This window comes from Trachinotus anak, unplaced genomic scaffold (assembly GCF_046630095.1).
Source record: "Trachinotus anak isolate AG129_WGS33_773 ecotype Australia unplaced genomic scaffold, CSIRO_AGI_Tana_v1 ptg000014l, whole genome shotgun sequence".
Lineage (NCBI taxonomy): Eukaryota > Metazoa > Chordata > Actinopteri > Carangiformes > Carangidae > Trachinotus > Trachinotus anak.
Window position 1 is genome coordinate 9,877,735 of NW_027273865.1, and position 26,173 is coordinate 9,903,907.

General features: G+C 38.3%; 4 protein-coding genes across 5 annotated transcripts; 3 read left to right on the forward strand and 1 right to left on the reverse strand.

The window, feature by feature from the left end:
• Positions 1-1,559: 1,559 nt before the first annotated feature.
• On the reverse strand, positions 1,560-6,618 carry LOC139632157 (diablo IAP-binding mitochondrial protein-like). Of its 2 annotated transcripts, none has more exons than XM_071496950.1 (6): positions 6,482-6,618; positions 4,929-5,061; positions 4,013-4,153; positions 3,159-3,269; positions 2,881-2,977; positions 1,560-2,515 (listed from the first exon to the last, which is right to left on the reverse strand). In XM_071496950.1, exons 1-6 carry the CDS (start codon positions 6,523-6,525, stop codon positions 2,310-2,312), a joined length of 732 nt encoding a protein of 243 aa, XP_071353051.1. In that variant the 5' UTR covers positions 6,526-6,618; the 3' UTR covers positions 1,560-2,309. The 2 variants fall into 2 exon arrangements, with proteins under 2 accessions (XP_071353051.1, XP_071353052.1); XM_071496951.1 differs by having other exon boundaries at positions 4,031-4,153; positions 6,482-6,617.
• Positions 6,619-8,495: 1,877 nt separating this feature from the next.
• Positions 8,496-13,614, forward strand: LOC139631969 (odorant receptor 131-2-like). Its single transcript, XM_071496663.1, has one exon. The coding sequence runs from the start codon at positions 8,496-8,498 to the stop codon at positions 9,432-9,434; it is 939 nt and encodes a 312-aa protein (XP_071352764.1). The 3' UTR covers positions 9,435-13,614.
• Positions 13,615-15,156: 1,542 nt separating this feature from the next.
• On the forward strand, positions 15,157-21,130 carry LOC139632342 (odorant receptor 131-2-like). The gene has a single exon (XM_071497237.1). The coding sequence runs from the start codon at positions 18,532-18,534 to the stop codon at positions 19,468-19,470; it is 939 nt and encodes a 312-aa protein (XP_071353338.1). The 5' UTR covers positions 15,157-18,531; the 3' UTR covers positions 19,471-21,130.
• A 16-nt stretch (positions 21,131-21,146) lies between these two features.
• On the forward strand, positions 21,147-25,610 carry LOC139632412 (odorant receptor 131-2-like). Its single transcript, XM_071497331.1, has 2 exons — positions 21,147-23,187; positions 23,290-25,610. Exon 2 carries the CDS (start codon positions 24,672-24,674, stop codon positions 25,608-25,610), a length of 939 nt encoding a protein of 312 aa, XP_071353432.1. The 5' UTR covers positions 21,147-23,187; positions 23,290-24,671.
• Positions 25,611-26,173: the final 563 nt, after the last annotated feature.

Genomic DNA, 26,173 nt, shown 5'->3' on the forward strand with positions numbered 1-26,173 from the left:
TTCACATCACAGGTTCTGTAACAATCTGGGGCTCCCATTAAGTCACAGCCAGAAACATTTAAGAAAACAGTGTAGGTCATCTCTTTTGTAATGAAAAGGTCAGCACAATATGGATTGATGACTCAAATAAGTACATTTCAGTTGACTGGAAATGAAACTGCAGATGCAATGCATCCAACTGACGCAACGAAATATTAAAATGTATTACAATGGATTTAGATCGCCACCTGCTGGAATTAAAAGGCAGCTTCAAAAGCGTCAATAGGAGCACTGGCACAGGTTTTTCACACTGGCATTTAAGGGAATTTGCATCCAGTGTAAGTGATGACAGACGAAATCTGCAGTCCTCACTCTGTGTAAAAATACACTCCAAAGTTTGTCTGAGGCTTCAGCAGACTGAGTTAGATAAATCATGTTCGAGAAGCATATCAAGACAGGATCTCTGGCCAGGATGAATGAGAGGGACAATTACACAAGCAAAGCCTGTTTTAATATCCATTGGGGCATCTGGCCACTGTTTTAACACTGACCTGAAAATTGTGAACATCTCATTAAGGTTACAGAGAAAGTCAGTTATGTGGGGTTAGCCTTTGGTCCACCTTCAGCAGAACAGATTTGTGATTTGTTGTTAACCCGGGAAATTGGCACAAAGTGAAAACAATTTGCAGTCTGTGAAGATGTATCTACATAAAAATGAGGCCAGTCTGTGTTCATCTCCATTTACAAGTTTTACCAACTTCCCACACATTAGAATCTGAACTAGAGAAATCTATATCATTTTGTAACTTGTGTGCTGGAAACAGAACTGTGCAATATGAAATTGTTCCATGTTTCTCACTTTAAAAAGTCTTAGTTTTTTAATGTTGACCAGAAGTAGGCCGCTTTGGTTCCTGTCCTGTGACATTGTGAAAAGAGATGATGCTGCAGATGAAGTGATGACAGCGGGGAGGTTGAGAAACAGCCTAAAAAGCTCCATGGGAGAGAGTCAGGACATGGGTAATTTGCAGTGAGGGTAGAGCTGTTGAGTGAAATAGAAAGATACAAATAACAAGTAAAGCAACACTGCTTTTAAAGATTTTCACAAAGGAACAGGTGAGTAGGAATCAGTGGGAAAATCAAAACTTCACACCAACTTGCAAGAAATGCGTTACTCAGGCAACTGCGTGGTGTCTCTGGGTTTTACAGTGTTTACAAAGAGGCTTCTATCATTTTAGCGAACAGAATATTTCCAGAGATGACCACAGTGGACATTCTGTTCGCATAGCTGGCACAGACATCTCTCCTGTATAAAATCTGTTCACACCAACAATTAAACTCCAATCCTTTGGCAAACATGTGAGGTGGACACATTGTTTTCCCTCCATTTTTAGCACTGGTTTACTGTTTGTCAGTCCTTTGGATCAATGAATTGTTACACAAAACAGACACCAGCAACACAATGCTAATCCACTTGCTACTTAAGCAAACACAATATTTATCTAGTAAAAGGAGACGCAATGCTATGTGTCATTTTCTGATGCTACAACATCAAGTGAAGACCAAAAAAAAAAAAAAAACAGTTTTATTTTTTTATACTGTCTTGATTTTATTATAATTAATTCTGACAAAATATAACACAAAAATTGCAACACAATAAACCATGGAGAGAAAACATGATGTTGATAGACATTAATCATCAATCATCAATCAAAGAGTGTTAAAGGGGCTATTTGTAAGTTTTCTTGCTGGGAGCAGGTGTTGGTGATTGCTGCTTGACAATCGTCATTGTCTTTATAATGCTAGAAGTTATAATACGCCCTCTGAGCAGGGCTACGTCTTCAGGGCAGATTAAAGACTGGAGTGAGTCTCTATTGGAAAGTACGTAGACTTCAGTAGAAGATCAGACATGACAGACAGACAAGAGACATGATTTAACATTTGCACTGGCTTTCAAATACTGGAGACAGCTCTTTGGAGTAATAAAGTGTGATGCTGAACTTGCAACATTTCCTCTAGACTTGTAAGTAAACAGCTGTTAGTGCTCACACTGGCTATGTAGCAATAGCAAAACTTACAAATAGCTCCTTTAAATGACCAAACCCTTATGTGCAGACGTTTGTCCTCATTTTGTGCAATAGACTTTTTCAGTTTATGAGCACATACATTTGTGCACAATCTACTACAAATGTGACATGGCAAATCACAGAGCCAAATACAGACTCAAAATGAAAGACACTGTAGGGGTGGTAAAAAGTTATCATTTACTTTGAAAGCGTATTAAATGTTTTTAAATGCTTTCTTCTGTTTTCTAATTTCTCTGGGTATTTGTTTCAATCTTCTCTCAGATAAGCCTCAGGCACCTCTTCCTCATCACTATTCTCTAAGGACGCAGCATATTGCGCAATCCTTTCAATCTCCATTACTTTAGTCTCAGCCAGCTTCTTTTCTGCATCCACTGATATTTTCTGTGCCTCCTCCACCTGCGACTGGGACACCTGAATGTTTGTCCGCACCGTGATGGATGCATGCTCAGCTCCTGGGAACACACAGACGCAAACACAAAGTTCAAGGGGTTGACAAAACACCACCTCAAGTTCAGACATTAGGTTTGGTCATTAAGAAGGCACTCCTGTCCATCATCTTCATTTTGTTTTAAACAAAGTCCTGATGAGTGACAACAAATGATCTGAACACTGTCCAAAGTGTAACACTGACAGCAGCTGAATAGGAACACGCACAAACAGTAATGTACAAAGCTTTAAGAAGATGATTCACAGCTTAACCCTTTTATTCACCATCCCAAGAGCCCTGAGAAAACCTGCCTCGACACTGCAACCATAATATCCCAGCCATTCAGTTGCACAGCCATATAACCTCACTCAGACATTTTCTTTTACACACCTGATGTGTATGCTGCCTCAGCTGCCGTCTCACACATCTTAACTGCACTGACCCAGGTTGACTCGAAGCGCTTGCATTCATCATGTCTGTCACTAACCTGTCAGGACAGAGAGAATTATAAAACCCAAGTCGGACTCAAAAAGCTCTACAACTGCCTGTTTGTAGACTTTTGCAGATCTGTAATATTTCCAGTGTGGCTACCAGTGCATGAACAGAAAAACACATTGACAGGTTTTATTTGAAGTACTTTTTGACCAAAGAGGACAACATAAACTAACCTCTGCACGCTGGCCAATGATCACCTGCCAAATTGAATCTTCTTCAGCTGGGCTCAGTTTTCCTACTGAGGCTAGATATCGTCTTTGGAGGGCAATGAGTGTGTGCACAGCCTGTTGGCAAACATGGAGGAGTGTATAGACAGTTTACATTTAAAAATCAAAGACCAGAGAAGAACAGAGTAAGGTTTTCAGGACTATAGACACTTTTCAAACTATAGTTGTTAAATTCAGACAAAGCCAAGTCTGTAGATTTTCATTATCATTAGCCCGGACAGAGCTTCTGGAAAAAATAAATGTATGTTATGAGGATATGCTTTTGAGTACCACAAATGAAATATCTTTTACCTCTGCTGTTCTGGAGTAGCATCAGACAGAAATCGTCAACTCCAAATTGAACCAAAAGGGTATGGGAAAAGGGCATGCTTTAACGTGCTTTGGCTGAACTGACCTTTGACAGTTACATGACCATACTTAACGAAATCCACTACAGCTTGTATCCCTGCACACTGCATCATGCTGCATCTGGACATCTACACCATGCACCCCTGACCTGCTCTGCATTCAACCCTGACCTACATGTATTTCAAGATAAACTGAGGCAAAACGTGAGAGAGCTCACTTAAACATATATAACCAAATATTTTCTACACCCATAATTGCTTGGTTTCATCACATTGCATCAACCTGAATAAACTTCACATTGTGTTAAGTACTAAGAGAATAATAGGCATAGGTATATCTCCTTGTTTTTGTTTCCCATTATGTACTTTAAATTATGGTGACACATGTACTAAGAGATCCCACACTATACATATTAATATGTGAGTATGCAATGATTGAGGAAAAATGTTTACCACAAGATCAAGACGTACTTTTGAGTACTCTGTGATGGCATCTATGAGAGCCAAGGTGGTCTGTGAGAGAAAGGTGCTGGAACTGTCTGTTACCAGAGAGGCTGCTCGTCTGATCAGAGAGTCATGAGAGAGGTTTTCAACCTGCAGCACAGACACAAAGAGAAACGTGGAAGAGAGTCAGAACAAACCAGAGGTGGAAGAAGTACTCAGATACTTAAGTAAACTACAAAAAGTACTTTTAACAAATAAAACATCAAAAACATTATGCAGAAAATAGTATAATTTGTCAGTATTGTATTATACATACATCTATATTATATAATAGGATTTTTTATTACTGAAGTGAGTGGCTTTTTAACATTATAGCTGGTCAGTGTTGAGCAAATTTGAACTATTCTATATAGTGTTGGGCAGTTTCATCTGCAAAACACCCAATTTAATTAAGACATTTCTGAATATAATCAAATATTAAAAACCTGTTTCTCTTTAAATAGGGGAAAAAATCTCCTGGCGCACTGTATTCAACTAGTTTTTACTTTTGAATCATTTGTTCGATTATGCTGAAAAAGGGAGAGTCTGTATCTTGAAACAAGACAGAATGGCGTAGATTGTTGTACTAGGATTTTGAAAAAAGTAACTTGATAAGAATATTTTATGCACTTGCACTTGCACAATGTATTATATTTAAGAAGAGGGCCACATGTTTTGGGTAAATCCTATAGCTGTTAAATAATCATGTAGTGTAAAAAGTACAATATTTCCCTCTGAAATGTAGTGAAAAACTTAAAATGGTAAATACAGTACTTCAGCGAATGTATTTACAGTTACCTTTCTGTAACTGTAACAAACACACAAGGTAAGTGTATAGTGTGTATACTTACTCATCTACTTCATATGACTATTGTGACAGACTCACCTGTTTGAAAGGTACAGCACAAAGCCCACCGCCAATGGTTAAAGATGCTATACTTGTGTACAGAACATTTGTCCATTTCCCCAGTTTATGGACTGCAGGTTTTTTGCAGCTGAACAGGACACGAGCACAACTCCTGAACAAAACAAATGAACTGTTTCAGTTTAAAACCCGTCACATTCAGGAATCTCAGATTTACAATAAAGCCCAAGATTTACAGAGTAATTTCATTTTATGAATAAGATACTAATAAAATACTGACCAATTCCAACTGGTACTTAAATGTACATTGGAAGAAAACATGAATATGGAGATTACGAAAGTAAACACTGGGAACTTTAATAGAAAGGAGAAATAAATCATAATTTATATAGTCTTTATATAAATACTGAGTACCTATAGGGTACAGTACTAAAAACTAACCTGAAGTTTTGGTAAAATCGTGTTAACAACCTTATTATCTTTAATCTTATTGTGTGAGAACAGCCTCACATTATATCACAGCATATGCACATTATTCTTACTGTGCAACCTAAAAAGCATATGGTTTCTCTCTTTAACCAATGTTGCTGTGTGTAGGAGAAAATACAACATACAGGAGAGAAGGTCAAATAAACCATTGTGCAAGGATTTACTATCATACTTCATTGTTTAAGTTCAAATAAGGACAAGGCGAAAAAAATAGGTAATTGTTCTAATTATATAGTAAATATAAGTAGGTAATAAATACGTAATACGTGGTACGTAATGTAAAAAAGTGTGGCTAATCTTTCATTTTTATACTTAGTAAGTATAAGATTATTTTAAATTTTGATCAATCTGCTAAATTAATCAATTAATCGGTACTATTGACATAAGATGTCAATAGTGAAATGTGACTGCTATAATTTCCCAAAGCCCAAGATGATGTATTTGAACTGCTTGTTTTTTTACAAACCGTCACAAAAATGTTTTGTTTACAATTAGATATAACAAAGCTTTAACTTGGGACTGTTTGAAATATTTGCATGAAAAACCTATTGTCATGACCATAATCAAAATTATAGTCTACAAGGTTGTTCACAATTTTTTTCCCGCAAATTTCAGTTCCGTTTCACAGTACCGTGCCCTGTAGAAGTGTTTTCAATAATTCTCATGGCACAATTTATTTCCCTCTTCCCCGAATATGTCCAGTCCTTCCTCATAGTCTTGTTTTCTACCACTGTCCCTGTCCCTGTATGAGAACTGAGAAATCAAAACTGAAACTACTATGAAATACTGTGTTAACACTGTGGTGCATTTATTCTTCATTATTGGGCCACTTCTGTACGATTTTACACGATTTAGCAAACACAATAAAGCCAATTTAATGCAACGGAAAACAAGTTGAAGGTGTAAACTGACAAACTGCTGTTGTCGTTGCTGGCGCTGTTATCAAGCTAAACACGCTCATTTTCCCACAACAAAGTCGACAGTAGCTTTCCATTTTTGAGAGGCGGTTAGTTAAGTAAAGCTTGTATAGTTTCAATGATAACTTTTGTTTGTACAACGTTGTCTAGTTGTAATACACATCATACCTGAATATACTGAGGTAGGACACCCCCCTCTTGAGTGTGGCCATGTTGGTCCGCCACCATAAAATGTCCGTCTAACTGAGGTGAGACAAAGGTTCCGCTGCTGCACGGATGATAAAGCCTACAATGGTGCCCTCTTCTGGTAAAATCATGGATGTATGAATACATCCATGGGTAAAATAGCGACATTATCCTGTGCTCAACAACGACTGATGATTGCTACACCTTTCTCTCATTTACTCAAATACTTAAATACAAATTTGAGGTTTATACTCCTACTCCACTACATTTATTTGATAGCTGTAGTTACTAATTTACAAATTAACATTTTTGCATACACATGAAGAATACTAAATAATGAATGAATTATGATAATTTATTATGGATTAATAAAACATACAATATATTCAAGTAGAGATGAAGTGATTAGTTAATTAATGGCAACTATTTTGGTAATGGACTGATTCATGCTCCCACTACGGGCAATTTAGAGTCATGTCTTTGGACTGTGGGAGGAAGCTGGAGTACCCAGAGAGAACCCAAGCAGACACAGGGAGAACATGCAAACTCCACACAGCAAGGCCCCAGGCCCGGAGTTAGAACAACGCTAACCACTGCACCACTGTGCCATCTGCAACATACATTAACAAAATAAAATGTGAAAGGCTCCAGAATACTCCAATACATTTTAAAAGAGTTCACATTATACTCCATTTAACAGGACTTCATTAACTACTGTCTGACAAGTGGCTGCTTCAGTTGGATAGAAACATTAAACATGGGCCACACTGCTGAGATCCATATAGTGGGTTGTAGTACACGCAGGAGATCTTGCAGAACATCCGTTATTACTGGCTTCATGTGAACTACGGTGTATAGAGTTATCACCAATTTACTGTATTTTATGATACCAGTGAAATAATTGATGTCACAGTTAAAATGAAGCTTTGGCAAAAGTTCAATAAAGAATATCTATTCACTTTTCACATTTTCTTTGCATTCTGTTTGCGTTCCTCTATAGGTGTTTGCTATTTCCCACAGACACTTTGTTTAAAGTTTTGTAGTAATTGTTTTAAATTCAGTGAGAGATGATATTCCAACTATTACAGATGTATTCATTAGGAACATCAACACAACAATCTTTGAATAATTAATGAAGCCATCAACCATCGCTCCTAATTAGTTTCACTGGAGTTTATGATAACACAAAGGATAACTGGCTAATTATCATCATCATTATGTGAAGAGAAAAAAAAAAGTATCTGATGAAAAACAGGCCAAGACTTCACACTATCAGTGTAATATTCCCTCATCGTGTCTGAAAGTTAAGTATCAGAAGTTGATTGTTGACTGTACAGGCCACACAGAGCTGTCCAGCAAAGTGTTTATAAAAATAAAAATAAAAAACATAAAATGAAATAAAATAAAATAAATAAAAAAGTACTATACACCCTGTCTGACTTTCATTGGTCAAATTTGTTTTATATTGTGAGTGTGTTCATGTAATTTAGAATATTTGTGCATTTATCATACACACATTTCTGGACAAAAAATAATAATTAAATGTATATTATTTACTGTTTTGTTTCACAGAAGCTTAAAACTAATTACTGCAACTACTGACTACTAAACAAAATGTTTTTGAGCACACAGTGTATCTAACTGAATACAAGGTGAGGAGCATTTGTCGTGCGTAGTGATGACGACACTGTTGTGCAAAGCTAAAGTTAGTATCATTCCCCATGTGTTGCACTTCTACATAAACCTGCTGTCAGAAGACAGAAGTCAGCAGATGTTTTTCATCTTTGGAGCTGTGAGCCATGATACGTATCAGTGGTGGGAAGGTTTGATAAACTGAATGATCTTATGCTCTTTGACCTGCATCTTTGTGAAAATTACTACAGATGTTTGTTCTGATGAAAGTAAATTCCACCAGTTGCAACTGTTAGGTGTATTTCAGATAATTTTGACACATGAAGTTTAGATAATGATTTGTATTTAGTCACAACATTGACATATGGCTAACAACAGCTCACTGGTTGATGGTGAATCCTCCAGGCAAAACAAAATTAACCAGGTGATTTTACCGCAGGTTTTGGTGGCAGTTTTCCTGTTCATCAACTTTTTGCAGATCACAACTTTTTTCATGAAGGATTTCTTTTACACAACCATGCGCTACATCTTATTTGCCAATACATTACTGTCTGATTGTTTGATTTTAATTATGACAAACCTCTTGGTCATCCTGAGCTATTTTCGTGATACGATTCAGATGTGGTTGTGTCTTATTGTATACACACTGTCGTCTGTGTGTAATTTTGTCACACCAGTCACTTTGACAGCAATGACCCTGGAGCGCTATGTGGCTATTTGCATGCCCCTTCGCCATGGTGAGCTGTGCTCCACACGCAGTGCTCTGCACTGTATCCCCATCATTTATGGCATCAGTTCTGGGCCAGTCACCATCATACTCTTGATCCTTTTTGCATCTGCTACGCGTAGCTTTTACAAACAATACACCATGTGTTCATTGGAGGTGTTCATTTTATACACTTGGCAAAAACATCTTAGGTCAGCTATAAGTCAGTTTTACTTCTTGATTATGCTTATTACTATTGTGTTCTCCTATGTAAACATAATGAAAGTGGCCAAAGCTGCATCAGGAAATGATAAAAAGTCAACACAGAAAGGGCTCAGAACAGTGGTTCTTCATGCTTTCCAGCTGCTCCTCTGTCTCATCCAGCTGTGGTGTCCATTCATAGAAGCTGCTGTACTTCAGATTAATTTTATGTTATTTCTTAATATCAGGTACTTTAATTACATTACCTTTATACTTGCTCCAAGATGCCTGAGCCCTCTTATTTATGGCCTCAGGGATGAAAAGTTTTTTCTTGCACTGAGACACTATGCTCTGTGTGGCTTGTGCAAGAAAAAATCTCCAGATTTTTTTATTTGACAAATTAAAACTATGATTCTGCCACAGAAACTACTGTTTACTTCATATGAATGCATCTTGTTTATTGGAATTCCTTATTTTAACTAAAAAGTGATCAGTGATTATGCCCCCAAGTCCATTTCTCATGGTGCTGTATTTCCTGTTATGATGTGATACATTTCTATGATGAATACAGTTTAATGTCAAACCCTACATTTTACTGTCTATGTACTCCACATCTCATGCGCCAGCTAGATGTTCCACTATATCACCAGGAAATTTTCATTGTTTGTAATTCAGACATGGCCTTTTGTTTGTCTTTATATTACTTGTATGGTTTGTTTGGTTTATTACTGTAAATGCAGCTAATTAAAAAAATACACATTCATACATGCCCCTCTTTGACACCAAATAATTGTTTGTCAGTTGTCCATCAAATGAGTTTCGCTGTCAAGTTTGTTTACATCAGATGTGCTGTTGGGGACATGCAATGATAGCATGTGCACTTTTCCAGCAAACAGGAAATATGTTGCCATGGATTAAATGAGCTAAGCTGTGGGCTTCAACTTCAGCCCTTTTTTTTAGCCAATGTTTGTTTACATTTTGGAAAATGAAGTGTACTGAATTAGCTATTTTATGTTCCTCTTTGTTATGTACCATTGGATGTACTGTTATCATGTCTGTGTTGAGGTTTTGACTGATCCATGACTTGTTAAATTATCTTATTCATCTGATTTGGTGTGGAGATCAGTTGAAGTGTTTATGATAATACGATATGTGAATAAATGTAACCAGTCATATAAGATATGAGTTGCTCACAGCCCCTTTCATTTTGTCAATATAGCTTTAAGAGTAAAAAAAGTGGGAGACCCCTGAGCCATATGGTTCAATAAAACACTCAATGCATCAAGAAAAAAATATCATGATTTGAAAAATTTGAGCCAACAATGAACTTAAACATCCTTGTGCATATTTATCAAGTGATGTGTCTTAAAAATGTCAGAGTTGGTGTCTGTGACTTATTTTGATACTAGATGATTATTTGGAGTTTTGCATCCTTAAGCATCAAATGCTCACTGTACTAGTCGGATTAACTGTTTTTGCCATTTTAATAGCAATAAAATGATAGCATCTTGCTTGTTGAATCCATCTGATTATTTTCTCAGTATATGACTCCTTTTGAGTAGTCTGTGTCACACTGTATCCACACCATTCCTAAACATGGACAAAACAGGTACACACATTGTGTAACAAAGTGTTTTCACTACAATATCAGAGAAAAGGAATTAACACACCAAGGAACAAACTGAGGATACCAGAAATGAATTAGGCCAACATGTGATATAAATTCCTTCAAATGCACAATGCTATGTACAGAGGCTGATTGGAAAACAACACATCATGGTCCATATATATCGTACATTGTTGTACAGTCCAATTGGAGATCTTTCCTGCGATTCATTTGACCATATGTTTACATTAAACAATCATTTACTGTTATTTTTGTTAAATTTTATTTTTTTGGCCCAAGTGTTGCATGACTTTCAACCCCAACCCCTAAGAACAGCCCCTATCAACCCCAGCTCTCTCCACACAACCACCCTGAGCACCTTGAGGAATGGATCTTGTTACTGGGGCTGAACAATATGCAAAAAAAAAAATATTGCAATTATTTTGGCAGATATTACAATGACTTCAATTGAAATTGAATTTTTTTTTAAATTTCACAGAAAAATATATTTAAAAAATGATGATGTGATTTTTCTTGGCTCTTATACCAAGCAAGCATGGTCTCTGTAGTTACAACAGCCGCACACAGTCAACACAGAGTGAACATCCTCAGAATTGATAGAACTGCCTCAAATCAGCTCTACTGGAACAAAAGAGTTTCCATCTCAGGTTAATCAACTCAAAGTTCAGGGTTAAAGTCAGAGTTTGTTTCAACATGCTTTCTGGAATAGCCCCCTGGGTGCTGAGCTCAATAACAGCCTGTTACGATGGAATGTCTATAGTTCTCTTTACAAACCTATACAAAATATCTGTTACTACAGTTTGTTGAATGGCCTAAATATTCACTGAATGAAAGATATATACTGTGTAGAAAAAACCTCTTTCCATCTATGGAAGATAAATTGGAACATCTGCTTTCTCCTGTTTATTCATGAGGTGCCATCTTTTTCCAGGGAATTTCAGTCATTCAGGGTTTACCACTAGAGATGTTTGCATGTTGAAAACATGACAAATGTACAATAAATGACTGATTTGGTCATTATTGTCATGTTGATCTAATTGCAAACTATGTGAACAAGTGCACAGTTGTTTGAAATGGAGTGTAAAAGAAATCACTTTTTTTTTTTTCAAACTTTGTTTACTGGGTTTTGCATTTTCATACAATTGTATCAAGACATTTATAAAGAATTAAATATTCATTTTTCTTAGTAGAAAAAAGACAGAAAAAGGAGGTGATCATTGAGGTAGTGCTGCATACCCGAACAACTTACAAAAAACCAGAACAGCCACAATGAAAAAATAAATGTAAATTATAACTAATTGGACTCGGACAAAGACAAAATTGAGAAAGGAAAAAAAAAAACAACTCCTCCCAAAAAAACAGACTGCCTGACAGCTGCCTCAATAACTTTAGTCAGGGGTGAGTGGGAGATCTGTCTTCTCAACAAATCGAAAGAATGGGCCCCATATTTTCCCGAATTTACTGGACCAGCCAGTTCATGACAGTCTGAGTTTCTCCAACTTAAGAAAATAAAGGGTGTCTCTAATCCAGCAGGTGTGACAGGGCGGTACTGTTGATTTCCAATTGGTTACAATTGACCTTCTAGCCAGCAGGGTGGCAAAAGCCAAAGGGGGGGGGGCAACCCCAGACAGTACACTCAGAGGATTTGGTTCTAATTTTTCCCCAATTACCTCTGACAGGGTGTTTAAAATCTCTGTCCAATACTTATATAGGGATGAGCAGTGCCAGAGCGTGTGCATTAGGTTTGCCGGAGATTACCCACACCTATGGCAAGTTGGAGATACACCATCATAAATCTTAGCCAATCGAGCCTTGGTATAATAGGTACGGTGTACAACTTTACACTGGAGTTCGAGCCAAAGCTGAGTCAGAGGGTAAATTGGGAAACCTGGGAAATATGTCACGATCAAAACTAGTAAAGTACTTGTAAATATCTAAAGAAATGATGCTTAGGGAGAGAAAATTTATCTGAAAGTTGTTGAAAAGAAGCAAAGATATGATCAATGTACAGGTCCTTAAAATTATTAATACCAAAATGTGTCCACCTTTAGAAAGCACTGTCTACGAGGGAAGGAGGAAAAACATGGTTAGCCGCCAGTGGTGCGTAAATAGAGAATGACTGTAGGCCAAAATAGCGCTTAAACTGATCCCAGATCCTGAGTGAGGTCTTGACAATCACATTCTTGTTGTAGGGAAAAGTGGAAGAGTGGATAGGGGAGTGCATTAAAGCTTTCAGGGTCACTGGATTTGCAGTTTGCCTCCATAACCAGCCATGCCGGGGGAGGTTTAAAGGCCTCGTATTGAAGCCAATACTTAAGAATCCTGATGTTGGTGGCCCAATAACAAAACCTAAGATTTGGCAGGGACAGCCCTCCCAGTGGCTTAGATCTTTGCAAACATTGTTTACGCAGCCTCAGAACCTTCTTATTCCAGATGAATTCTAAAATCAGGCTATCCACTTTGCGGAAGGAAGAATGGCATGCCCTGGAACAAATAGAGTCTTGGGAGTATATTCATTTTAACAGAATTGACACGTGCAATTAAAGATAGATTAAGCAGAGACCAGCGTTCAAAGTCCATCCTGATTTGGGTCAACAAGGGGGCAAAGTTAGCTTTGTAGAGGTCTTCAAATTTGTGTGTGACATAGACTCCTAGATATACAAAGCTGTGTTGGGCCACTTTAAAAGGGAAATTTTGCAGAGGACAAGTCTTAGCAGCAGAGTTAATGGGAAATATCTCACTTTTGTTTAAGTTTAGTTTGTATCCAGATACTTGACCAAATGATTGAAGAGTGACAAGAGCAGCAGGAACTGAGACAGGCAGGTTGGAAACATACAAAAGAAGGTCATCTGCATAAAGGGAAACCTTAAGCTGAATATTATTTCCTAATATGCCTGTAGTGTGGGGGTTAGACCGAATGGCTATCGAAAGAGGTTCAATGGTGGTAGCAAATAATAAGGGGCTCAAAGGACAGCCCTGTCTAGTAGAGCGATAGAGGCGAAAGTATTCTGATTGGATATTATTCATCCTGACAAAACTTTTTGAAAAATTCAGAGGGAAAGCCATCTGACCCTTTTCCCATTTTGCAGAGATAATGCAGCTGCATTAAGTTCAGCAATAGTGATTGGCCTCTCTAAATCTTCTGCAACTAATCGATCGAGTGAAGGAATATCCAAATTATCAAATAAATTGTCAAAATCAGGAGTGGAGCCTTGATCAGATGAATAGAAAGACATGTAAAATTCCTTAAATACATTATTAATTTCCATGGGTTCAGTAGTATTACCTGAACTTGTTTGGATTTGTGGGATGTGGCAAGATGTTGATGCCTGACATAATGTGTGCTAATAATTTGCTGGCCTTATCCCTGTGTTCATAACTGGGACCTCGATTGGAGGAGGAGTTCAGTAGTACGGTGTGTCGTAAGAGCATCAAATTATGCCTGTAGACAGAGACACTCCTTATATAACTCTGGAGTTTGGGAGGTAGCATACAACCTGTCAAGTTGAGATATGCGTTGTGTCAGCTTAGTCAATTTCTCCTTTCTAAGTTTCTTCTCATACCCTGTGTAGGAGATTATCTCCCCCTTGATGTATGCCTTTAAGCCCTCCCATAGAACTGAGGCAGACACATCAGGTGTTTTATTCAGGTTCACAAAGAAATCAATTTGTTGTGAGACAAAGTTAACAAAATCCTCATTTAAAAGTAAGCGTGTATTCAGACGCCATGTCGCACATGTAGAAATAAGGTTCTTAAAGCACATATTCATAGAAATTGGGGCATGATCCGAAATAACAATCGCATCATATTTACATGTAGATACCGACGAGAGCAGTCTGTTATCAACCAGAAAATAGTCAATACGGTTGAAAGTATGATGAACATGAGAAAAAAAAGAATATTCCCTCTTAGAGGGATTAAAAAAGCGCCAGGTGTCAGAGACAGCAAACTCCTCCATAAAGCACTGGATTACCTTAGCCGACTTCAATGGAGCACAAGCTCTGAGGGAAGAATGGTCCAGCTGAGGATCAAGACAGCAATTAAAGTCTCCACCTAATATTAAGTAGTGTGATGACAGATCAGGGAGAGTTAGAAAAAGGCATTTAAAGAAGGCATCATCGTCATAGTTGGGAGCGTAAATATTAGCCAAAATCACCCGGGTGTTATAGATCTGGCCAGTAACTATGACAAATCTACCGTTAGGGTCAGAAATAGTACTTGAATGTACAAAGGGAACAGATTTATGTAATAAAATAGCTGCAACCCTAGATTTGCCTTGAAATGAGGAATGATAAGTCTGGCCTTCCCATCCCTTCCTCAGTTTTGAGTGGTCCAAGACTTTGAGATGGGTCTCTTGCAGGAAAATAACATGGGCGCCCAGATGGTAAAGATGGTGCAATACCTTACTTTGTTTTATAGGATTATTGAAACTTTACAGTTGAAACTGGTGAATCTAATGGCACACCCGCTGGACGATGTTGTTACGTTAGATGGGGTCATAGCTAAGAGACAAGAGTATTATATAGGAGTGATAGTCTGAAGCAGGACTCGAAGTAAACACTTGACTGATGTAAAAAACTAACAAAACAAAAAAACAACAAAAAAACAAAAACAGAAACAAACACATAAAAACACACATAACTTTCCCTTCCACCTGTTCACCCACCCACGTAAACTCTGGCAGAAGCAATGTTCCCCGAAAGCAAACAAACTGTCACAATTCTTATAACTCTAGTAAGGGCCTAATACTAAACAACTAACAACCTACAACTACTTAGGCGTTGGAATTGTGACAAGGAATTAAGTCAATGAAAATACACAGTAATAAAAGCACTAATAACTGAGTCGGGTAATTAAAGCTGACCATTAAAAGGGAGCATATAAACAATCTTATTGAACAATAATAAAGGAGAACAATACCAAAAACTTGCAGCATCACACAATCGTGTCATAACAATAAGGCACCTGCAGTGCTATAATTTGCCTGAGGTATTCCTGCATTCAAGTAATCACCATGAGCCATGTTAGAGAAAAAAGAAACTAACAAGAGTAAATAAAAAACAAAATCAATATCACCTTGGAGCAGCAGCTCACTGATCACATTATCAAAACAAGGCATCCAGGATGAATGGGAAACGTAGTCCTCAAGGCAAGCAACAATAACAGCCATCTAGCAAGTTAACATGTCTGCTAAATAGTATCAAGGTTGACTCCCTTTTTAATGTTTTTCTTGACGAAGTCTGACGCCAGTGCCGGATCCTCAAGCCTGTGGGTCTGCCCGCTGGGCAGAGTGGTGCGTAGCATCGCCGGATAAAGAAGATGGAACTTGACATTTGAGCGTTCTTTACTGTAGCCACCTTAACCACTTAGTAAAGTTGGGGTAAATCGAGATCCTCCTGCCCATGTAGGAAAGAGGGGAAGCATCTCCAGCTCGGCACAGAATTTGGTTCCGGACTTGAAATAGGTTTACCCGAATGACGAGTGGACGAGGGGGTGCGCCATCCCTGGGCTTAGCGCGTAGAGTGTGGTGGGCCCGATCCAGCATGGGTTTGTCATCAAGTCCGAGTAGTTCTTGTAGGAGTTGGGCAGTAAACTCGGTGGGGCGAGGAACCTCTGAGCCCTCGGGCAGGCCCACCTGGCGAACATTGTTCCATCTTGAACGACCCTCCAGGTCCTCGCATTTCTTTGACAGGGAATCAACCGCGCAGGTTAGCTTGGTAACGTTAGCTCGGAGGATGGATAGCTTTCTGTCGTGGGCATCAGCCAAGCACTCAAGGTCTGCAATCGTCTCGCCATATGAAGCAATTCTGTTCTCAAAGGGCTCCAGAGCCGCCACTATCTCTCTTTTAACTGCTGCTGAGATGGTGGACTCAAACTTACTGAGAATGTCCGCATGCATTTCATCCATCATCTCCCTCATGTTCAGCAACAGAGTTGCATTGGCGTTAGCATTTGGCTGTCCTGGGGATTTTGGCTCAGGAGATAGTCGAGGTTTGCCACAGCCTGCTTTAGCAGCATTGGATTTCCCTCGGTTTGCCATCATAGAGTGTCCACAAGAAAAAAAAAATTACATAAAGTGGATTGCTGCAATGTTAAGACTTGAAACCGGCAGAAAGAGTCAAAAAGTGTAATTAAAACATTTATAAAATGTCACATTCCAGCAGAGCCACTGCAAAACACGTCCTACATCTTCCTCGGTCAGCAGCGCCCCCCAAAGGAAATCACATTTAATTAGCCTTGAAAAAGTAAGATGTTGAAACAAAGTCGCAATTTCAAAGTTGATTCATCTTTCAAAATCAAAAACTAATTCAATGGCGATTCAACCTTGATAAATAGCATTAATTCAACGTTAAATCAACATTAAAATGCCAGCTGGGTATTGTCCCTTCAAACTAGCTTGCCTTCCGGCTGTTGTATCCAGAATTTTTGTAATTTTTGTGGGTGTGGCTGTGTCCCATTGACAAAGGGCGGAGCATGGCAAGCAGAGAGGAGGGCAGCTTAATTTGGACGTTTGCTCATGCACATTGAGGATGATCCTGGGATCTTTGACTGGTGATTAGCTACAGCCAAAATGTGCTAGGCAAGCTTTCCTTGACTTGACAACTTCCACTGTTCAGACAGGATATTGCTACAGAAGTAGCTCCTTTCAAGAATGGATCAGTATGTAGATTGCATGCGGAGCGGGAGAGAAAGAGACACAAAATCAACACAAAATCATGAGACAGAGCAGGAGCTAAATGTATGAGTGATTTGCTGCTACTGCTGTCATGAAAAGGTATGTTTAAGTCTGGGCCATATTTTTATGGTTAGTGTAGCACCCAGCTGAATCGCAGGGGTTTTTTTTTTTTTCTTTTGGGCTGGGCGGTTGGGGTACTTGGCTGCTTGGTCGTGTTTGCCCATCTGTAAAAGCTACTTCAAGCCACCAGTAAAAACACAACAGTCTTTGAAAAACAAATGAAGCCATCAACCATTGCACCCAATTATTTTCACTGTAGTTTGTGATAACACACAGGATAATTATCATCATCATTATGTTGAGAGAAAAAAAAAGTGATCTGATGAAAAACGGGCCAAGACGCCACACTATCAGTGTAATATTCCCTCATGGTGTCTGAAAGTTAACTATTAGAAGTTGATTATTGATTGTAGAGGCCACATACAGGTGTCCAGCAAAGTGTAAGCCAATGTTATAAAAAAAAAATATATATATATATATAATATATAAATAAAATAAATGAATAAATAGGTACTAAGTACTCTGACTTTTGTTGGTCAAATATACTTTATATTGTGAGTGCATTTATGTAATGTTAAATATTTGTGAATTCATCCTACACATATTTTTAGACAATTGAGTCATGATGGCCTGAGACATAAACTTGGACTAAGAAAACTGAAGAGAAAATCTTTGTGTTTTATTTACAGTTTTGTTGCACAGAAGCTTAAAACTAATTACCCCAACTACTGACTACTAAACAAAATGTTTTTGAGCACACAGTGTATCTATCTGAATACAATGTGAAGAGCATTTGTCGTGCGTAGTGATGACGACACTGTTGTGCAAAGCTAAAGTTAGTATCATTCCCCATGTGTTGCACTTCTACATAAACCTGCTGTCAGAAGACAGAGGTCAGCAGATGTTTTTCATCTTTGGAGCTGTGAGCCATGATACGTATCAGTGGTGGGAAGGTTTGATAAACTGAATGATCTTATGCTCTTTGACCTGCATCTTTGTGAAAATTACTACAGATGTTTGTTTGTTCTGATGAAAGTAAATTCCACCAGTTGCAACTGTAAGGTGTATTTCAGATAATTTTGACACATGAAGTTTAGATAATGATTTGTATTTAGTCACAACATTGACATATGGCTAACAACAGCTCACTGGTTGATGGTGAATCCTCCAGGCAAAACAAAATTAACCAGGTGATTTTAGCTCAAGGTTTGGTGGCAGTTTTCCTGTTCATCAACTTTTTGCAGATCACAACTTTTTTCATGAAGGATTTCTTTTACACAACCATGCGCTACATCTTATTTGCCAATACATTACTGTCTGATAGTCTGTTTTTAATTATGACAAGTATCTCGGTCATTCTGAGCTATTTTCGTGTTACTATTCAGATGTGGTTGTGTCTTTTTGTATACACAGTGTTGTCTGTGTGTAATTTTGTCACACCAGTCACTCTGACAGCAATGACCCTGGAGCGCTATGTGGCTATTTGCATGCCCCTTCGCCATGGTGAGCTGTGCTCCACACGCAGCGCTCTGCACTGTATCCTCATCATTTATGGCATCAGTTCTGGGCCAGTCACCATCATACTCTTGATCTTTTTTGCATCTGCTATGCGTAGCTTTTACAAAGAATACATGATATGTTATATAGATGTGTTCCTTTTATATACTTGGCAAAGGCATCTTAGGTCAGCTATAAATCAGTTTTACTTCTTGATTATGCTTATTACTATTGTGTTCTCCTATGTAAACATAATGAAAGTGGCCAAAGCTGCATCAGGAGATGATAAAAAGTCAACACAGAAAGGGCTCAGAACAGTGGTTCTTCATGCTTTCCAGCTGCTCCTCTGTCTCATCCAGCTGTGGTGTCCATTCATTGAAGCTGCTGTACTTCAGATTAATGCTATGTTATATAGTGATATCAGGTACTTTAATTACATTACCTTTTTGCTTGCTCCAAGATGCCTGAGCCCTCTTATTTATGGCCTCAGGGATGAAAAGTTTTTTCTTGCACTGAGACACTATGCTCTGTGTGGCTTGTGCAAGAAAAAATCTCCAGATTTTTTAATTTGATAAAATTAAAACCATGATTCTGCCACAGAAACTACTGTTTACTTCATATGAATGCATCTTGTTTTTTGAAATTCCTTTATTTAACTAAAAAGTGATCAGTGATTATGCCCCCAAGTCCATTTCTCATGGTGCCGTATTTCCTGTTATGATGTGATACATTTCTATGATGTTTAATGTCAAACCCTACATTTTACTGTCTATGTAATCCACATGTCATGAGCCAGCTAGATGTTCCACTATGCAGTTTATGCCACATGAAGGACTCTCGTACTCTCATCTACAGGGTGTGAGAATGACCTCCTGCTGCAGATTTCTGGACTGATTTGGCTTTAAAATAATAATAAATGATTGTTCAGTCCTTGGCAAACCTAATCACCAGGAAATTTTCATTGTTTGTAATTCAGACATGGCCTTTGTTTGCGTTTATATTTCTGGTATGGTTTGTGTGGTTTATTTGTCATATGTGTTATATCAGGGGTCTCCAACAGGTGGCTCAAGAGCTACCAGTAACTCACCCCCTGATTTATAGTTTATCCAAAGGTTCTAAGAGCATAGTCTGTACGAGCCATGGATGTAGAGTTCAAACTTTAAGTAACACAACTTCACTCATTAAATCTACTGTAAATGCAGCTAATTAAAAATACACATGGCATGTGCACTTTTCCAGCAAACAGGAAATATGTTGCCATGGATTAAATGAGTTAAGCTGTGGGCTTCAACTTCATCCTTTTTTTTTAGCCAATGTTTGTTAACATTTTGGAAAATGAAGTGTACTGAATTAGCTATTTTACGTTCCTGTTTGTTATGTACCATTGGATGTACTGACAGCTATTATTTACTAAGGAGCTTCTTTTATCTCTGATTTCTAAGCAGATTTATGGATGTTTATTTGCAATCGTGTTATCATGTCTGTGTTGAGGTTTTGACTGATCCATGACTTGTTAAATTATCTTATTCATCTGATTTGGTGTGGAGATCAGTTGAAGTGTTTATGATAATGTGATGTGTGAATAAATGTAACCAGTCATATAAGATATGAGTTGCTCACAGCCCCTTTCATTTTGTCAATGTAGCTTTAAGAGTAAAAAAGGTTGGAGACCCCTGAGCCATATGGTTCAATAAAACACTCAATGCATCAAGAAAAATTGAAAAAAATTTGAGCCAACAATGAACTTAAACATCCTTGTGCATATTTATCAAGTGATGTGTCTTAAAAATGTCAGAGTTGGTGTCTGTGACTTATTTTGATACTAGATGATTATTTGGAGTTTTGCATCCTTAAGCATCAAATGCTCACTGTACTAGTCGGATTAACTGTTTTTGCCATTTTAATAGCAATAAAATGATAGCATCTTGCTCGTTGAATCCATCTGATTATTTTCTCAGTATATGACTCCTTTTGAGTAGTCTGTGTCACACTGTATCCACACCATTCCTAAACATGGACAAAACAGGTACACACATTGTGTAACAAAGTGTTTTCACTACAATATCAGAGAAAAGGAATTAACACACCAAGGAACAAACTGAGGATACCAGAAATGAATTAGGCCAACATGTGATATAAATTCCTTCAAATGCACAATGCTATGTACAGAGGCTGATTGGAAAACAACACATCATGGTCCATATATATATCGTACATTGTTGTACAGTCCAATTGGAGATCTTTCCTGCGATTCATTTGACCATATGTTTACATTAAACAATCATTTACTGTTATTTTTGTTAAATTTTATTTTTTTGGCCCAAGTGTTGCATGACTTTCAACCCCAACCCCTAAGGACAGCCCCTATCAACCCCAGCTCTCTCCACACAACCACCCTGAGCACCTTGAGGAATGGATCTTGTTACTGGGGCTGAATGATATGCAAAAAAAAATATTGCAAATATTTTGGTAGATATTACAATGACTTCAATTGAAATTGAATTTTTTTTTAATTTCACAGAAATATATGTTTAAAAAAAATGATAATGTGATTTTCTTGGTTCTTGTACCAAGCAAGCATGGTCTCTGTAGTTACAACAGCCGCACACAGTCAACACAGAGTGAACATACTCAGAATTGATAGAACTCACTCAGATCAGCTCTACTGGAACAAAAGAGTTTCCATCTCAGGTTAATCAACTCAAAGTTCAGGGTTAAAGTCAGAGTTTGTTTCAACATGCTTTCTGGAATAGCCCCCTGGGTGTTGAGCTCAATAACAGCCTGTTACAATGGAATGTCTATAGTTCTCTTTACAAACCTATACAAAATATCTGTTACTACAGTTTGTTGAAGGGCCTAAATATTCACTGAATGAAAGATATATACTGTGTAGAAAAAACCTCTTTCCATCTATGGAAGATAAATTGGAACATCTGCTTTCTCCTGTTTATTCATGAGGTGCCATCTTTTTCCAGGGAATTTCAGTCAGTCAGGGTTTACCACTAGAGATGTTTGCATGTTGAAAACATGACAAATGTACAATAAATGACTGATTCGGTCATTATCGTTATGTTGATCTAATTGCAAACTTGGGGAACAAGTGCGCAGTTGTTTGAAATGGAGTGTAAAAGAAATCACATTTAATCAGCCTTGAAAAGGTAAAGTCGCAATTTCATCGTTGATTCATCTTTCAAAATCAAAAACTAATTCAATGGCGATTCAACCTTAATAAATAGCGTTGATTTGACATTATATCAACACTGAAATACCAGCTGGGTATTGTCCCTGCAAACTAGTTTGCCTTCTAGCTGTTGTATCCATAATTTCTGTCATTTTTGTGGGTGTGGCTGTGTCCCATTGACAAAGGGTGGAGCTTGGCAAGCAGAGAGGAGGGCAGCTTAATTTGGACGTTTGCTCATGCGCATTGAGGATGATCTGGCGATCTTTGACTGGTGATTAGCTACAGCCAAAATGTGCTAGGCAAGCTTTCCTTGACTTGACAACTTCCACTGTTCAGACAGGATATTGCTACAGAAGTAGCTCCTTTCAAGAATGGATCAGTATGTAGATTGCATGCGGAGCGGGAGAGAAAGAGAGAGAGAGAGGTGAGGCTGGTGACTGGAGCAGAGAGTTAGCTCGTTAGTTAGCAATTAGCAGTGTACGTGGCAGTGCAATGTATGGACAGTTTAGGCTATTTGTCAGTAGATAAATGCTGTGACTCCTCAAGACCGAAGTTCCCCTGTGCTTCCCAACTACAGTCCACACAATAAGCAAAGAAGATGAACAACTCTGAGGCTGGAAAATACAGGATTCTACATTGTCATTGGAGTGTGTCATTGTAAGTTAATGGTAAATATATTGAAGACCGCCAAATAAGTGATTTTCAGTGATTCTTCCTCTATAATTTGATGTGTCATTTAAGAAGAGCAATCCTAAAACTTCTGCAGCCAGGAAGGAGACAGGTGAAGATGACTGGGCAGAGAGCAGCAAGATGTAGGAGAAAACAGGCAACACAAAATGTAAATGTATGAGAGATTTGCTGCTGCTACTGTCATGAAAAGGTATGTTTAAGTCTGGTCCATTGTTACAGCCTGGCTGGGGTTTTTCCCCAGTGTTTCCTTGTGTGTCTTTCCTCTGTGTCCTACCCCGTGTTCTTGTGTGTTTCCTTCCAGCAGGAGCGTGGCGCAGCACTGGCAGCCTGACACACCTGCAGCCCATCATTCATCAAGCCAGTTTAAAACCCCCGGTTCATCATCCACTGTCTGCCCGATTGTTCCGCTTGCTTTGTGGTAACACTTCAGGCCATTCTAGTCCCTTGTGTTTGAACTTGGCTATTCGCTTTGTGTTTTCTCCAGAACAAAAGTGCTCATCTGTGTTTCTCCTTGCTCCAGAGTTTCCTGCTCCAGTGCTCTTACCTGCTCCTGCTGTGAGGCCAATCCTGCTCCCAGAACCCCAACTCTCCCTCTGTCTCCACACTCCGCGGCCATTACCTGCCACACCCCTCACCACCGCTTGGCTTCCAAGCTTAATCTCTGGAAAAGAGACTTTGACCACTCAGATCTGCTGAAGTCTGACAATAAACCTTCCTTTTTCTTTGACCTGCTTGTCTGTGTCTGAATCTGCTCTGGGGTCCAATCCTGACAAAAGTACGAGCCTTAACAGTCTATGTGTTTGTGGTTAGTGTAGCATACAGCTGAATCGCAGGGTTAGGGTTTTTTTTTTTTTTTCTTTTTTTTTTCTTTTGGGCTGGGTGGTTGGGGTAGTTGTCTGCTCGGTTGTGTTTGCCCATCTTTAATCTCATGCCACCAGTAAAAGTTCAACACAACAATCTTTGAATAACTAATGAAGCCATCAACCATTGCACCCAATTAGTTTCACTGTAGTTTGTGATAACACACAGGATAACTGGCTAATTATCATCATTATGTTGAGGAAAAAAAAAAAAAGTACCTGATGAAAAACGGGGCAAGACGTCACACTATCAGTGTAATATTCCCTCGTGGTGTCTGAAAGTTAAGTATCAGAAGTTGACTATTGATTGTAGAGGCCACACACAGTTGTGTAAGCCAATGTTATGAAAATAAAAAAGAAAATACTGTAATAAATAAAATAAATGAATAAATAGGTACCCTGTCTGACTTTCATTGGTCAAATATATTTTATATTGTGAGTGCATTTATGTAATGTTAAATATTTGTGAATTCATCCTACACATATTAAGACTTAATATATTAAGACTTAATCACACATAAGACAATTGAGTCATGATGGCCTGAGGTATAAACTCAGACTAAGAAAACCAAAGACAAAAATCTTTGTGTTTTATTTACTGTTTTGTTTCACAGAAGCTTAAAACTAATTACTGCAACTACTGACTACTAAACAAAATGTTTTTGAGCACACAGTGTATCTAACTGAATACAATGTGAAGAGCATTTGTCGTGCGTAGTGATGACGACACTGTTGTGCAAAGCTAAAGTTAGTATCATTCCCCATGTGTTGCACTTGTACATAAACCTGCTGTCAGAAGACAGAAGTCAGCAGATGTTTTTCATCTTTGGAGCTGTGAGCCATGATACGTATCAGTGGTGGGAAGGTTTGATAAACTGAATGATCTTATGCTCTTTGACCTGCATCTTTGTGAAAATTACTACAGATGTTTGTTTGTTCTGATGAAAGTAAATTCCACCAGTTGCAACTGTTAGGTGTATTTCAGATAATTTTGACACATGAAGTTTAGATAATGATTTGTATTTAGTCACAACGTTGACATATGGCTAACAACAGCTCACTGGTTGATGGTGAATCCTCCAGGCAAAACAAAATTAACCAGGTGATTTTAGCTCAAGGTTTGGTGGCAGTTTTCCTGTTCATCAACATTTTGCAGATCACAACTTTTTTCATGAAGGATTTCTTTTACACAACCATGCGCTACATCTTATTTGCCAATACATTACTGTCTGATAGTCTGTTTTTAATTATGACAAGTATCTCGGTCATCCTGAGCTATTTTCGTGTTGCTTCTCACATGTGGTGGTGTCTTACTCTATTCGCACTGTCGTCTGTGTGTAATTTTGTCACACCAGTCACTCTGACAGCAATGACCCTGGAGCGCTATGTGGCTATTTGCATGCCCCTTCGCCATGGTGAGCTGTGCTCCACACGCAGCGCTCTGCACTGTATCCCCATCATTTATGGCATCAGTTCTGGGCCAGTCACCATCATACTCTTGATCTTTTTTGCATCTGCTACACGTAGCTTGTACAAAGAATACATGATATGTTCAGCAGAGGTGATCCTTTTATACACTTGGCAAAAACATCTTAGGTCAGCTATAAGTCAGTTTTACTTCTTGATTATGCTTATTACTATTGTGTTCTCCTATGTAAACATAATGAAAGTGGCCAAAGCTGCATCAGGAGATGATAAAAAGTCAACACAGAAAGGGCTCAGAACAGTGGTTCTTCATGCTTTCCAGCTGCTCCTCTGTCTCATCCAGCTGTGGTGTCCATTCATTGAAGCTGCTGTACTTCAGATTAATTCTATGTTATACAGTGATATCAGGTACTTTAATTACATTACCTTTATGCTTGCTCCAAGATGTCTGAGCCCTCTTATTTATGGCCTCAGGGATGAAAAGTTTTTCCTTGCACTGAGACACTATGCTCTGTGTGGCTTGTGCAAGAACAAATCTCCAGATTTTTTCATTTGACAAATTAAAACTATGGTTCTGCCACAGAAACTACTGTTTACTTCATATGAATGCATCTCACCATGTACTCCACATCTCATGAGCCAGCTAGTTGTTCCACTGTGCAGTTTATGCCACATGAAGGACTCTCGTACTCTCATCTACAGGGTGTGAGAATGACCTCCTGCTGCAGATTTCTGGACTGATTTGGCTTTAAAATAATAATAAATGATTGTTCAGTCCTTGGCAAACCTAATCACCAGGAAATTTTCATTGTTTGTAATTCAGACATGGCCTTTGTTTGCGTTTATATTTCTGGTATGGTTTGTGTGGTTTATTTGTCATATGTGTTATATCAGGGGTCTCCAACAGGTGGCTCATGAGCTACCAGTAACTCACCCCCTGATTTATAGTTTATCCAAAGGTTCTAAGAGCATAGTCTGTATGAGCCATGGATGTAGAGTTCAAACTTTAAGTAACACAACTTCACTCAGTAAATCTACTGTAAATGCAGCTAATTAAAAAATACACAAACATACATACCCGTCTTCAAAACCAAAAAATTATTGATCAGTTTTGTGTCA

Coding starts and splice junctions, on each gene's coding strand:
- LOC139632412 (XM_071497331.1), top strand. CDS start 24,672: ATGGCTAACAACAGCTCACTGGTTGATGGTGAATCCTCCAGGCAAAAC.
- LOC139631969 (XM_071496663.1), top strand. CDS start 8,496: ATGGCTAACAACAGCTCACTGGTTGATGGTGAATCCTCCAGGCAAAAC.
- LOC139632157 (XM_071496950.1), bottom strand. CDS start 6,525: ATGGCCACACTCAAGAGGGGGGTGTCCTACCTCAGTATATTCAG. Junction 5,062..6,481: donor TCCTACCTCAGTATATTCAG/GTATGATGTGTA, acceptor TGTTTTGTTCAG/GAGTTGTGCTCGTGTCCTGT. Junction 4,154..4,928: donor GTGCTGTACCTTTCAAACAG/GTGAGTCTGTCA, acceptor TCTGTGCTGCAG/GTTGAAAACCTCTCTCATGA.
- LOC139632342 (XM_071497237.1), top strand. CDS start 18,532: ATGGCTAACAACAGCTCACTGGTTGATGGTGAATCCTCCAGGCAAAAC.